Below are 15,674 nucleotides of genomic sequence, written 5' to 3' on the forward strand. Positions count from 1 at the left end.
TTGTTAATTAAATTGTTCCTGTCACTTTCTTTGATACGGAAGAGAAGTAAAGGGAGAATTACACCAACACTGCTTGAAATATAGTAAAATTACCAAAGAAACCCTCGATATTTCATAACTACACTCACTCACTAAAACTGTCACAAATGTTAAACTTTCCCCCTTCAGTCCTTTTGACCTGGTCTTACTATCTTATAATTTTTATGGACCATAATGCCCCTAAGGGATGTAACTATAATTATGAAATATAAAAAGGGGTGTCTATGTAATGTATATTTAAGAAACTTTGGAGGAACTCCTATTAATTTTCCTTTATTATATATTTTTTTTAATTTAGCATACCAATTTTTAATTTAAGTTGTAATTTGATAATATTATATTCTTTAATCTTTAAGAGTTCACAATTGTAAAAATGTGGCCAATAATGTTCACCACTTGCATGCTTGTACTATTTCAAGGTTGCAGGACAACCAGCAAGTTGTTATTAGGATGAAACATGGAAAACAATCTCAGTGTAGGGCATCACTTGCACCTCTACAAGTTCTCAAAAACCAGTTTCACAGGCAAAAGTTTGAAGTAGCCGACTTTGCCCATAAAGATTTCAACAAAAACAGAAAAGAAATGACGTGCTGAATTGAATAAACTACAACATAAGCACTGATATAATAATTCTTAAAAAATGTGACCAGGACATGATCAGGATGCAATAAAATGTTTAAACACATTAGTGTGAACATGCAATAAGTCGGTAATAGACATAATAAATTATTAGGGGTTAAATATGGATTTTCATTCAATTATTTTGCTTATGTCAGCAAAATCTGTGAATTTAGCTAATGGATGCATTTCGTACTAAATGTAATTAGCAAACTATAGGGGGTCTACCAATAACTACACCAACCCATAGGAGAGGACAACATAATTATCCCTAATTAAATGCTATATATGTTGCACGGGAAACAATGCATGATATCACAACTAATTCTTATCCAGGCATACCTCTCAAAGGAAAAACTTTGGCGGAAGGCAAGCGTGTTGAAGGCGTGGCAATTGCTACACCTCGAGGATCAAAAATATACAAGTAGCCATCAGATACGACCAATGGTAGATCAGTGATGGAGAAGCAGCTCAGCAATCCCAAGCCATAATTTAGAGTATCACCCCTCAGACTCCATGGTGGAAGAAACTGGAGACTAGCTACTTCATCTCCACTTAAGCTGGCTCCTTCCAGGATTGCCACCAAGGCAGGCCCCTGAAATTCGGCTGCGTAGGTTGGAAATCAGTTACAGGATTCAGCACAAGTTGAGAGTGTTCCATAATCAGTGAAATGCTAAAGCTCACAATCAAACAAGCAACAAAGACATCAAGCATATGAAGAACCATCAACACTCACGATGCATTACCAAGATTATGCTGCAACAGAGACTGACGTGGATGTTCCCTCTTGTCAAAGATGAGGTGAAGCTTTTTGGCTTTGCAGCAATCAGCCAATTCAAGCAAGTCGAAAAGAAGGAACTCATAGTCACCATGTGATTCAAGCAACTCGGTTATTTTGTTATAGTCCATGCATGGAAAATCTTTCGTTAATTCCTTACTCACTAAAGAAAGGGACCGAAGTGATTGAATGCCCAATCTGTTGGCCAGGTCATGGCTGATAGAGGAATGCACAAAACGTTTACCAACAACAGAATTGGTTTCCATCCACGGTGCATCATTATACACAAGATCTGCCGCACCTATGAGCACTCCAGTAGAATCTGGAATCAAAAGTGTACTGCGATTTTCTAGTCCTGGGCCATCCAAGTAGTTATCTGCGATGGTTTCTAGGACACATTGGACAAAATTCAACTGATCACTTGACAGAGTGCCACCTTTTACATCATTTTGCAACCGTTTCAAAACATCAAAATAGTCAAAAACATCAAAACTACGTCTAACACCCAATGCCAAAAGCAAATCCTGGAACATTGATAGCTCAGATGGTACCACATACATGTAGGGGCTAAATTTTACAGGTGAATCAAATGCAAGCACATCTGGGGACACAAAATCATCTCCAATCCAAACCCAGTTAACACCAATCAGCGAAGATTTAAGAAATGCCAGATCATCAGTTCTAACATAATTCTGCAACTGGGAATAGATTATTGGTATTTGCTTTTTCAGTTCTGTATCATACTGCAACCTGGTCTCATTGTAGATTTTAGATAATCCAACTAATTGAGCAGACAATGTATGCAGATCAAGAGGTTCCAACCAACCAAGCTTCTGCTGTAGGTACTCAGAACATTCACCATCCAACACATGCAACTTTGATGAAACAATCCACATCCGTGATTGGGGTCTTGTTGTAAGTGGTGCTGCTATTTTATGAGCTGAGGCTAACCATGGAAGGCCCTCTACCGGTGGATCAGAATATACAGGACACCAGCTGATGGACCGCAGATCTGACCAAAAGTCTTCTCTATCCATATCATCAACCAAGTTATTAACTAGTGAATGAAAGTCCACAGCATTTGATAAGAGGTCAACAGAATCACACACGGACGACTTCTCTTCTCCTCCTCCTCCAGGAAGTGCATTCTCTTGAGATGCCGTAGTATCAACAGAATGACCACTCTCCTCCTCATAAGATAGCTTCAACGTTACTGCATTTAAACAAGAAAGCAGCCTCCTCGCGAATATTACTGCTTCAGAGTCTCTTGATTCATATAACATTGAAACTGACCTGGCACAATCGAGTAAACCAGCAACGCCCAAGGTTTGTCTAAGCCCAAAGGCGACTAAAGTGTCCAGAATTTCAGGGTCAGAGAAGGGCTCAGAAGGGAAGAAGGCTTCTTTATGGAGAAACATCTTTAGTTCAGGAACCCGAGGATCATAAAGCCTATATAGAGCATGTTATAAGTCATTAGGGGCATAAAAATATCAGTAAATTTGGAACTTAAAGATTAAGATCTACGTGCAATAACAACGCACAAGGATGCAGATTTACAATATTTTCTTAACACACAGTGGATATTTGCAATAATTATTTGAAAGAAGTAGAATCTAATTCTTTGTATATCATGCATTTGAAGAAAAACTAGACCATTAGCAAAGGCATTAACAAACACACCTGAATGGCTCTTTCCAAGCTCCATCGGCCGCCTGAACAAAAGGTGTTGTAGAGAACACTTCTTTGCAAGTGTTATCCTCTGTAATCAAGGATCTAATATCACAGAAAATCCCTAAGAGAAAACCCTCCTTGGAAATGAACTCCCACAGGCGAGAGAGAACATAATCTTTATAGAAATCAACCCTTGATGGTTCTCTGATACCTAAAAATTTTTCCAGTATTATCCTTTCTTTCTCTGAATCCAGTTTCACAAAGTCATCATCTAAAAGATCATCACGTACAGATTCCGGTTTAAGCCATTTGAGAGATCTACTTAAAGATAAGAGTTTTCTACTTTTGAATGACTCAAACATAGGGATATGCTTAATAATATTGACATGAGTGCTATCCATCAAGCCATCAGAGAACCACTTGGATTGGAGAATAAAACTTCTAAGTTCATGCAGTCCCCCATCCGTAGCATCACCAAAGAGGCCCTCAATGTCGTCTAGCTTACCCGTGACTGCGAGCAACGCATTTAAAACACCCATTGCTGTTGAGGACTGCACATAATATTTCAACTGTGGATGTTCAATTTGGATATCACGCCTTAGTATTAGGCATCCTGCTCTCTGCAACAACGCTGACATGGTTTCACTCCACCCACCATCTCTGATCACGTTAGAATTTTCAACAAGCTGAATAAGATTATTATTTTCAACTGGCAAAATTGGCCAGTTAGAAAACAATGAAAGATCTTCACAAGACGATCTCAGATAGCTCCATAGAAGTCTAACCCATTCCACACTGGGATGGCCTTGATTACCAGGCACCCAAAGCACCTGCTTAGCATAATGCCATTCTGCTGGAATTACTCTCATAAGTATATTTTCAAGCAGTTGACAGGTCAGAAAAGAAATATTAAAATCTTTGCTTTCAGCTAGAGCACACAACTTATGGTAAAGATGATCAGATATCTCACGGTCTACAAGTTGATGTGGGATAGAATCCTTGAGAAGGCCGTATCCATCTGCCCTCGTAACATAAATTTGTTCACTCAATCCCCTTTTATCAAGTTTTGCAAATGCACCACTTGAAAGTGGTATCAGGGGTAACCCATAGAAATTTTTTGATACAACTGGACTTCTTAGATCGAGCAAGCAGTATTCAAGGGTTAAAATCATTGCATTTCTGTCTGTGAATTCACGGCTCCGCCGAATTAAAAGAGTTCGCAGTAACTGAGGAGTAAGGAAATGTAGTGATGGGCAGATCTCCGTAAATCTGCTAACAATCTCCTTTGGAATGCTCACAACAGGTAAACCAGCATTAGACAACGCTTCTAAAAGTTCCCATGCTTTATCGAAATTGTGATCAGGAAAAATGGCTTGCTTGGTTGATATCCACTGGCCACCTCGGGCTTTTGTGTATAACACACAAAGACCACTCTCAGACACAAACTGGTAGAACTTCCGTATCAATGAGGTCCAAGGTCCAAAACCTCCTGTTTTGGGCCAAAAGGAAAAGAATAAATCGCTTGGGCCAAATTCCAGAGCAATTCTTTCAAGCAGATGACCATAAGCTGGGGCAACCACCTCTTCAAGGAGGTACATGTTCCAGTCTGAGCGCATCTTCCCGTCCCCCGCCATGTCATCACCAAACCATATATCCCTCCGGTTTGATGACAACTCAAAATAAGCATTTATATGAACCGGAAGACCGGTACTAATTGGAAGAGGTAAGAAGCAAAAAGCACGACCATCAAAATCCAATGTAGCGCGAGTAGAAGCTTGAAGTTTCTGCAGAACGTCAGCAGTGTCGGGAAAAGATTCATCCAAATTTCCCTCACTCCCACCCAATTTTTTCCCAATCTCCACAGAGTTTATGGGTGTAGCTACACATGCCCATGGCACAAACTTGTAAAATTTCTTGTCAAAAGTTGTCAATTTATTCTTCACGTGGAAACTACCTATGCATTCACTAGTTAACCACAAGCATGACCTACAACCGGCAGGGTTCTGCTCAGACACCACAAGCTTCTGAGACCTCCATGGAACATTCCTATCAATAGATTTGCTCAACTTTTGAAGGAATTGATCCTTACTCAATCCATCTAGCTGGTTCCCATACATAGAGCTAAAAATGTGCTGAAATTGACTTCTTTCAACTTCAGGCTCATTAACAGAATCCTTACGAACACAATTTAGTAACTGCATTTCACTATTAGGCCCTTCTTTGACAAAGATTGATATGGTCTTTACATTGCGCAGAAAGAGCAGAGTTGCAGAAACAACCTCAGAAAAGGAAGAAAACAGTGATAAGACATCAGAAGGAGCATACACTTCTTTCTTGATCTGGCTTCTAGAAGCAGCATTTGCACTCCTGAGGGCAAAACGGAAGAGAGTGCCAGGAAATGGATGCTGCAAATCACATCCAAAGTGTAGAAATGGAGAAAACTGATCAGGAAATTGTTCCAAAATCTTTCTTCCCGCAAATTTAATCCGGAGTCCAGGGTGAGTTGGAGAAATTCCTGGCAAGTTGCAAGCATGAGGATCAAACATGACGATATTTTCTCCAGAAACAAAAGTTGGGATATCAGTAAAGTGATAAACACAATTAAATCCTAGCCCAAATCTTCCAATTGCAAATGGTTTCTCTAGTTTGCTTTCCTGGCCTATGCGAGAAATGGCGTAAAGATCTTGTGGACTGAAAATAGAGTCGTTGAAACAATACAGAGCTGGGCCCTGCCAGTCTCCCATTTCAGGTGAAAGAAGAGATGAGGTACCGTAATGAGTTTTATCTAATAAAAAGGTCACATTGGAGGCTCCAGCATCCTCAGCATTTTGTACCAACTCAAAGAGAACTGCAGGCCCATCAGCATACATTTCAAGTATATGTCTAAGTCTGGTTGTCAAAGATTCATGTTGCCCAAATGCTTCAGCAGCCCCAGACAAACTTAAATTCATCGAATCAGCACTCTCTGCAAGCAAAATCCTCCTAAAGGAGCGTACCCCAAGCTTCTCAGCGATATCATGAGAAATATTACCGTGAACAAATTTATGAACAGTTTGTTTAGCTCCTAAGGATATAGCTGCACTGCCAAATAAGTTTTCAGAACCATCAGACTCAAGCAACCAGGGGGCGTCATTGTAGACTAAGTTTGTTGCAGTATGTAGTCTGCATGATACATCTGGAAGATATATATCAGTTTGATCTTCATAAAAGTGAGCCTCAGCGAGGTGTTGGGCAATAAATGTAACACCAGCAATTTCCCCAGAATCCAGAGGAGTGGAACCCTTCTTAATGGCCATTCTATATAATATATTTGCATAATCAGAAGGCCGCAAATATTCCTGAATACCTAGCTCCAAAAATAAGTCACTGAAAGCAGCTAAATCAGCAGGAATAACACGTATGTAAGGAGCTAAATGAAGAGGGCCATTAAGAACAACCTCATTTGTGGTGGCATATCCATCTCCAACCCAGATCCACCTGCAACCTTCTAGAACAGCCTTTACAATGTCAATTTCATCTGAACCAAGCAAGCCCATCAAGATAGAATATATCTTCGGCATTGCCAAAGCCAGTTCCCGTCGGAGAATGGGATCCGAGATTATCTCATTATTTTTCCCAAGCTCAAGCAGCTGGGCAGCAATTACGCTTCCTCCTGGAGGGTTAGACCAACCAAGTTGATGGGATAATGCTGATGAGGAACATTCTCCATCCAATATCCGCATACTTGCAGAAACAAGCCACAAGTCTGAGTATGGCCTCACAAGTTTAGGAGGAGCTACCAATGATGAGACCGTGGGCCATGGTAATGACATGTGAGGAGGAGAAATAAGGACCGGGCACCATGAGATCAGCCTGAGCTCATTCCAGAACTTTTCTAAGTCTGATTTGAAATGACGGGATTTAAATGCACTTGCAGCTCTTAAGAACATTCTATTTACTTTTCTTTGATCATCCTCCAGTGTATCAGGTAGCCACTTTAATGCATTCACTTCCAGATATGAAAGAAGTACCTTTCCTCTTGAATGAGCTTTTTCCTGATTTTCATGCATTAAGTGTTCCACATGCCGAGCACATTGTATGACTGCATCGACAGACACAGTTGTCTTAAGACCCAAACCTTGTAACATGTCCAAGACACCTGATTTGCTGAAAGTCCCAGAAGGAAAACTATCAGAATCTTCCAGTAAAGCATACAATTCTTCATTTCTTGGATCATATAACTTTGCTGGGCTTTTCATAGTGCCACTAATGGTGGGGAGGAATTCCAAATTTCTCAGGATTTCCCGGAATGAAGCATCCTCCACACATAACTGTGGTAGCTCTTGAAGAACTGAAAGCATGATGCTGTCCCGAACATTAGTTTCCAATTCTTCTATCCTATTCAGTACATGCAGCTTATAAAACTCTGTCTTTCTCATTCTTTCAACACCATAAAATCTCCTTAGCAACTCTTCTTCAGCGTTTGACAGATTATAGATGAACTCGCTGGTAAACAGGCACTCTGGGCAATCAATTGGTGGTAAAAATTTACGAGGATTTACTAAATCAGAGTACTTGGAATTGTCAGTAGATTCTCCATCATACACTCTATAAATTGGGAGCCACTTGCTGTTCTGTATGTGAGAATCATCCATTTTCTTTCCAACAAACCATTTAGGATCTAAAAGAAATTGACGAAGCTCATCTCTTTCATTTGCTTCCAGACACTGAAGAAGCTGATTAATACCATCACTAGAAGACACATCATAGATTGCATCTAGAATACCAGGAGCATCAGCATCATGTACATAATTAATCAAATCAGGATGTTCAATGCAATAATTGCTGTCCAGTATAGTGCATCCTATCTTAACAAGGACATGTTGCATTTTCTCGGACAACTTTTCCAAATTCAGCAATTTTTTCTGCCTAGAAGGCCTGTACAAATGTCCAGATACAGATGGTATTATAGGCCAATCTCCAAAGAGAGACAGCTCTTCACATTGCTCCCGAAGGTAACGCCAAAAAAGCAAAAACCAAGATGAAGCGGGATGAGTAGAATTGGAACTTGGACTCCATAGAACCTTCATCTTATATTTCCATTCTGCGGGTACAAATTCAGAAAATAATTGAACAAACTCATTTACACTAAAAAAAACTAGATTTGCCCCTGAGACATTTGCTATAGAAGTTAGTCTGCATAGTAGTTTTACAGGAATGGTCCGATCAATTAATCTATTTGAGATTTGTTGAAGCAGCATATATTCCAGCTCATTGCAAATATAATAAACGATCCCTTCTGAGGATCTGGATAATGACCCATAATCACCACTTGCCAATGGAAGCAAAGGCAAGTGAGATGCATGAATACCAACGTCTGTATCAATCAAGTCCTCAAGGCAATACTCCAACAGCAAAAAATTGTGTGATCTGCCAAGTGTACTTAAGTATTTGCTATCTCTCAGATAATGACGTACTGAATCAGGAGTAACAACTTTTTGAGGCCTATCAGATTTGCAGTTTAAGATCATCTCAAATAAGTCACTAGGCAAAGGAACAATAGGCATTCCAAGCTGGACAAGAACATCACCAATTTCCTTACTTCCAGAAATCTCCATATCATGAAGATATGCTTCCTCAGGTGAAATCCACTTTCCCCCCTCAACATCTGAATATAAGACAGGAGAACCCCAGATGATCCTGTAAATATGCTCGACTAACAAACTCCATGGTTCTTCAAATGAGCCAATAGGCCATAAAGAATAATAAGTTTTTGTTGAGCCCAGCAATTGTCGCATGCCAAGAAGTAATTTAGCAAAACTAGGTGCCACAACATTTTCCAGTAGAAGCCTGTTCCACATAGAACGAATTTTTCCAGATCTGTCCATGTCATCACCATACCAAATGCCACGACGATTTGAAGAAACCTCAAAGTATCCGTTAATATGAACATGGAACCCAGTTTTTACAGGCAATGGAAGAAAACAAAATGCCCGCCCAAGCTTCAGATGATCATCCTGTCATGATTCACACGAAATTAAAATTGCATGAGTAGATAAAAGAGCCCAATATTGGGGATATGAGCTGGCTCTCGCTTGCCTGCCCTTTTTAATCCACGGAATGAGCAAACAATTTACCACAAGAAAGGAAACAATAACAAAGAACAGCAGGCTCTGCATCATAATTTGAATAACCCTTTTCCGCAAACTGGAAGCATATAGTCACATGCATCATATATGTAGTAATTAACTGAGCTAGTTAAGACATTAGATGACACAGGAAATAAGCAAACTTCAATTCTGGTACATTGTTTATCTTCTAAACCTGTGACATGTATGACTAGACATGGAGAGATCCAAAATTATGTGGGTGATTAGTTCGAACATAGCACCCCATATGCTCAACCATGTAAATATTAAAGTAACTTCAAGGAGTTCTCTCGAAGTAACCTTAGTGAGAGCTGAAAAAATGCACCACACCACCCAACCCCTTCAGGCATCAGCGCAAGATGTGTGCTCAACAAGCTAAACTAAGAAAAGCAGATCATTGTCATCTTTCACACAATACAAAATCTTAAGTTTTAGACTCGAAACTCAGACACAGAAAAAGAAGCATTAACAGCTCATGGCCAGAAATGATAGAAACAACATTCAAGATATTCAGCAAACTTGGATGCTTGCTAAAAATTAGATGCAGCATGTACAGTGATCTCTACCTACTAGAAGCCGAATGGTATTATATGCAAATGCAAATGCACTAACAGGGACACATACATATACTTATAAGTGCCACATGGAAAAAGATGCATATAAACAGTGACAGAATGGCTTAGAGAAAAATCTCTCTGGACCTACAATTGAGTTATGGAAAATTACATTAAGTGAATCATCTGATACACATGCTGCAATAGATGCCCAAGGCAACAGATGCATGTCATAATCCTTTGCTGCCGTGGCTGCAAAAGAACCGATTCTACTGGATGGTGAAGCCATAGTTTGCACAACATAGAACTTATGGGTCCTAATTTGTGAAAGACCTCCAACCACTGCCTCACTCAAGAAGTCTAGTGAGAAAGCATCCATCTCGCAATCAGATGCGTACTTCAATTTAGAGAATCTCTGAAGTGCCTGGCGGTGCCACACCACATCATCATTAGCCGAATTGATAGAGCAGGAATACATCTTCCTTGGCTCAGGCATTCCTACGTCCCACACATACATTTCTACAGAGAGTACGCATTTAAGAAAAAGTAGTGACAGAATTCCTTCCTCATAAAGCTGAACAAACATGGAAGATATATCATCTTCAATGTACGCTTGCTTTGAGAGCTTACTATTTGCAGCTTGATCTGCATTCCTCAAAGGAAAACGAAATAAAGTTCCATGGAAAGGGCTTTTCATGTCACAACCAAAAGCACAGTATGGAAAAAATTGATCCTTATACAGTGAAATGGCTTTTGAAGTAACATACTCTATTCGCTTTCCAGGATTAGCAGTTGAGATGTTGGGAAGATAAACACCCTGGGGATCAAATAGAACAACATGTTTGCCGCTCACAAAAGAAGGCAAGTCAGTTAAATGGTATACTGAGTTGAAGCCCACCCTGGAAACAACGAGAATTAGAGATGTATCCATTCCTAAAGAGAAACACAATTCAGCACCAAACTAAAGCTCCACAAATACTGCATAATTTTTAAGTGAAATAAGTGAATGTCAAGGATTAGCAAAATAGACACTCTCAAGAATAGTCTCTTCCACCACTATTCATCAATAAGCATATGCAAATTGAACCATTATTTAACACAACCTAAATAAACAAAATTAGATGCTTAAATTTGGTGCAAGAAAAAAATAGAAGCAACATTGATAATATCACCTTAAGTACTTCATTAAAATCTCTTTAAAATATTCAAGAAATGCAGACAGTGGAAGACTCATGGTTTTCATGGTGGAAAAAAGTAAAGTTCTAAGCAATCTGATTATGAGACAGTAAATTTGGCAAGTTTCCACAGTATAAAGGGTCAAAATAAGGTTTTTTTCCTTCAAATTTTCTGTATGTTCAAGCTCAATATCCTTTTACATAAAGGGAATGAGCCTTGATCATTGAAGGACTAAGGTATCATGTTCAGATCAAACTCCAAAGATTTAGTTTTAAAGTGAGGTGAGCTGATAATTATTGGTACGAACTTAACGTTCACATTTTAGTTAGCTTAGATATTTCATACTAAAAGGATATGCATAGATGCTAGGAAAAGTACGTATAATGCAAGATTTTTGGACAGGAGAGTGTCAAATATACTAGTGGACATTCAGATATCGTCTGGCTTCTAGATTCATCATGGCAAGATGACTGTTTATGGGACTTGCATTGGAATCCTATTATCAGATAGACTTGAATACTGAGATTCAAAGGGGTTGCATTGGAGTAACACCATCACTTCATAAAAAAGGAAGCATGTTGCAAAACTTTGTTTATTTTCGATTAAATGCAAAGATGGAATAGTATGCAGAGCAACATGAGATTTGGATCTTTCACCTTCCTCATATATCAAATAGAGCAACGCCCATATATGTACTAATATTTCTTCGCATTACTTGATCATAAAAATCATTCATTGTGATTTTCCTTCAAACTTGTTTTGTAAACTTAAGCTTGTTTATTTATGCTTTCATTTTCAATTTTCAGGTTTTTAGTGGGAAATGTATGTTTTCAATTTTGTATATATTTTCGTGTGAAATCAACTTACCCACCCGAATTCTAATTCAAGACTTCTCGTAAAAAATTCTGAATCCAAATCGCTGCACCATCAAGGGGACTCTAGCCGTTGTACCTTCATGTGAAGGAAGATGATATTTTTGACAGAACTCTGGGAAGTACTGGGAACAGACAGACTAATGAAAGTCTTAAATACCCAAAACCTTCCAACCCTAAATTTTAGGCTGCTAAACCAATGTAATGTCCATGACATCTGAAACTTGTCCACTGCAGAAAACTCCTGCCCACTAGGCCCCCACCCTCTATAAATATCTGGGAAATTTTAAATTCTCTAACTCATTCCTAGCAAGCAGAAGTGTACAAGATGCACCATATTTAGAAAAGAAGCTTCCAAAACTGGTTTTGAGCACACAGCCACCTTCAGTTTGATATGTTCATAATCCTAATCACTAATCAGTATCATGCATTTTGCCTATTATGGGATCAGCAAATGTTTAACTACTGTTAACATCTCCCTAAATTCCGCCCTCTACTGTTGAATAAACTTAACAGGTAGAAGTAGTTCATTCTCATTTCTACATGTTTTTTTCTACTTTATTGATGATCTATTTATTTGGGTATGTTCATAGAATATTTCTATTGGAGGAAGTTAACAAATGATATTTATCTTATTCTACCAGATGAAAGTGCAATTTCTTTTAGTTGATGAATGATGAGTTTTAAGAATTTTACTTCTGACTAGATTATGCATTTTATGGTAAATAGAATGTATATTATCCACAGCATCGTTACATTGAAGTGATTGGAAATATTACTAATTATTAAGGCTTGCAAGTATTCCTTGCATGGTATTTGGCTAGAGCTTCTAGTGGTTCTCACAGTCTTAATTCTGGAGCATGACATTTCCACCAAAATTGGTCAATCTAAAGTTGGTCAGAACTTGGGAGAATTCAAATAATAAACTGAAGAAATTAAGTTCTTTCATCAGAGAGCACTAAGAATTTTTGTTTTGGACTAAAAACATGAGATAAAACACCTAGCATCTCCATCCTTCAGACTTTCTGGATTAACAAAAGTCTACACTGTCTTGATGCACAATCTAACACATTCATCAAAAAGGCAAAACTCTTTTTTTCTGATGGTGATATATATACATATGGGATGAGGGATAAGGGAAGTCTTTTGTTATTTAACATATCATATTCACCAAAAGGACCCACTCAGCTGCTCCAAGCAAATGTTTGTAGAGTTTTGCAAGTATCATTAAGTGGCAGACATAGTAAAGTTGATGATGGTTGACAGATGTAATCACCAAAGATAAAAGCACTGCCTCGCATATTACACCTAAAAGGCAATGCCATATAAATGATTTCAAGGTCAGTTGTGAATGGAGTTTATGCAAAGGTCAGGAACAACAGTGATCAGAAAGAAAAATATCCTTGGATTTATAGTGATAGCACCAGTAAGGCATAAATCAAAATAGTGAATCGGGAAAAACTACCTAATCGCATATTGTCAACTGCAAAGAAAATTCTATTTTCAACATACTTATTTTCCACTCAATCCAGTGGTGCATAAATCAAGTTGTCACACCAACGCACAAACATAAAGTACAACAAATATGCAAAAGCGCATAACATTTCGTATTAGGAAACGAGTATACCTCCAAGAACACCCAGTTAACGGCAATCGCTAAATATAGTGAATTGTGCTGCAAATTATGTATCACTTTAGTGTTGGAGTAGTGTAGGGGAACCAATTTAATTGACCGCTTTTATACTCTTGTAATGAACTTTATGTTTTGTTCAATATCAAAATATTGGGCAATTCTTATTCTTTATTTATGTATGTATGACTAAAGAAGATCATGAAGTATCAGTATGTCCTAGTTTTGATAGTAAATTGTTCCACATTGCATACTTGTATATATAAAGTACGGAAATAGAAGCCCTAGGTGGGCAGCCATTTGGAGTAGCAAAAATTGTTGGATTGTTGCCAGCAAAATGTACCTGACATTCCCTTTCTTCTCTCTTCTCCTTTTCACTTTTATTATTCTTCTTCTTCTTTTTCTTTTTTTTTTTGCTTTTTGTTTCTGCAGTCTTAATTTTAAGTCTATGATTCAGAAAAACACAAAGTCCAGTACCATACACAATTTTGTGTGTTTACTTCTGAAAATTCCCACAAACTCTTCTGGTTAAGATTATTAAAATCATTTTCATATCATTAGGCACCGAATCTAGAGTGCTACAGTGATCAAGTATAACTACGCAATGGGGTACTTAGTTCATTTGGGTAGCCATTCTAAGATTTTGAATAGATCCGCATCACTGAACTGTATCATCAGCTACAAGCAACTAAATTTAAAGTTTTGAACATTACCCACACGCGAAATAGCTTCAAATAATCCACCCAATCATGATAGCAATTGGACACATGATTTTAGTTATGAATTAACATAGATGTTCATGACAAGCTTTAACATTTCAACAATGCCATGTATCCCTGGACCCATATGAATATGATTTAAATTTCAAATTTGTTAAGCTACACAACAGCTTCATTATAAGATTAACAAGGTAATCATATTTAATATGAGAAACTTCACATCCACTTATGCTCGTCCACCAGATATCAATGGAGAAAATAAACAATTGAGCAACCATGTTTCCCATGATAATTTATCAAGTTTGAGGACAGAATTGCATGATCGATGTTTATCTTACCACTTTAATATCACCACCACCAGTACGACCAGGCATTGACATTTTCACATTTTTAAATCGTTAAGTAAATGTACATGTACTCACCAATTCCATGTACATTACTCAACAATCAACAATAACTCAGAAAGACAACCCATATACGACATAGTCACACATGATTAGTTTCTGAAAACTTAAAAAAACAAGGAAGAAAAAAAAGGTCGATTACCCAAAGCGGCCGGTCTTCCAAGGCTTGGCATGTTTCGCACTGCCACCAATCCGGGAAATACTGACGAAATCCTCCTCGGTGAAAACAGCATCATTGTAAGCCAGCAGCGCAGGGCCCTGCCACTGGCCGAGGCTATCGGAAAGCAGAGAGTCAACCCCATGTTTCCTGCGGTCAAGGCATAAGCGGACGGTGGTGGCGCCTGCATCATCGGCGTTCTGAATGAGCTCCTTCAGAACAGTGGTGCCTTCCGGGTAGTTCAACAGAACCTCTCTGATCCTGCGAGTCAAATCGACCTTCTGACCGAAGTCTTCCAGAAGGATCGGCGTCTCCATTTCCCCCCGGCGAACGCAGACTCTATATTCTCTCTCCCTGACGCCTCCGTGCAGAGCGGAAATCAAGGGCGATGCTAATAATCAGAGTTGAAATTGGGCTTACTCGTATTGAAGTTATTCTTAGGGGCTAAATTACGATTCCTGCAAACCATTTAGGACATCAAAAACAAAAAGCAAAGGACCCATAATTTTGGAGGGGCGGAATTACGATTCCTGACAACTATTTAAGGAAAAATGGAAAAGAATAAAAGAGAAAAACAGCACAATTCGGGAGCAGCAAGTGTCCTGCTCCCTTTACTTCGGCCGATAGAGGTGGTGGCTCATCATCATCCTCCAAATTCAATCCCCAATTCACATATTCACGTATATAATGTTTAGAACCTCACCAAGAGAACTTCAAGAAACTTTTATAAGAGACAGAAGGGGGGAGACTAAGTATGTGTATGTGGGCGACGAATTGGAGTTTCGTGCAAATCAAGTTGTAGTACTACATGACATGATCAATGTCTCTTCGACAGAATTTGGACATCCAATACTTGAATTTTAAGTTAAAAATGATGTAATAGAAATTTATTTCGTAAATACTACATTTTGTTGTTTAATTTTTTATT

The 15,674-nt window shown here is 38.6% G+C and overlaps 1 protein-coding gene across 4 annotated transcripts in view; it reads right to left on the reverse strand.

Moving 5' to 3' along the window:
* Positions 1-15,443, reverse strand: part of LOC105173512 (Zinc finger, C3HC4 type (RING finger) family protein) — a 30,069-nt gene extending 14,626 nt beyond the window's left edge. For 2 of the 4 annotated variants that reach the window (XM_088875630.1, XM_088875633.1), the window contains exons 1-5: positions 14,732-15,443; positions 9,961-10,687; positions 3,116-9,102; positions 1,404-2,884; positions 1,000-1,263 (exon numbers count right to left, since the gene is read on the reverse strand). In XM_088875630.1, coding sequence (XP_088731756.1) covers positions 1,000-1,263; positions 1,404-2,884; positions 3,116-9,102; positions 9,961-10,687; positions 14,732-15,063 — 8,791 coding nt within the window. In that variant the 5' untranslated portion in view covers positions 15,064-15,443. Of the gene's footprint in view, positions 1-999; positions 1,264-1,403; positions 2,885-3,115; positions 9,103-9,960; positions 10,722-14,731 lie in introns of those variants that run through there. The other 2 variants (XM_088875631.1, XM_088875632.1) reach the window with 2 other exon arrangements.
* Between the last annotated feature and the right edge of the window lie 231 nt (positions 15,444-15,674).

Source organism: Sesamum indicum, linkage group LG11, assembly GCF_026168435.1.
Source record: "Sesamum indicum cultivar Baizhima isolate 11 linkage group LG11, ASM2616843v1, whole genome shotgun sequence".
Classification (NCBI taxonomy): domain Eukaryota; kingdom Viridiplantae; phylum Streptophyta; class Magnoliopsida; order Lamiales; family Pedaliaceae; genus Sesamum; species Sesamum indicum.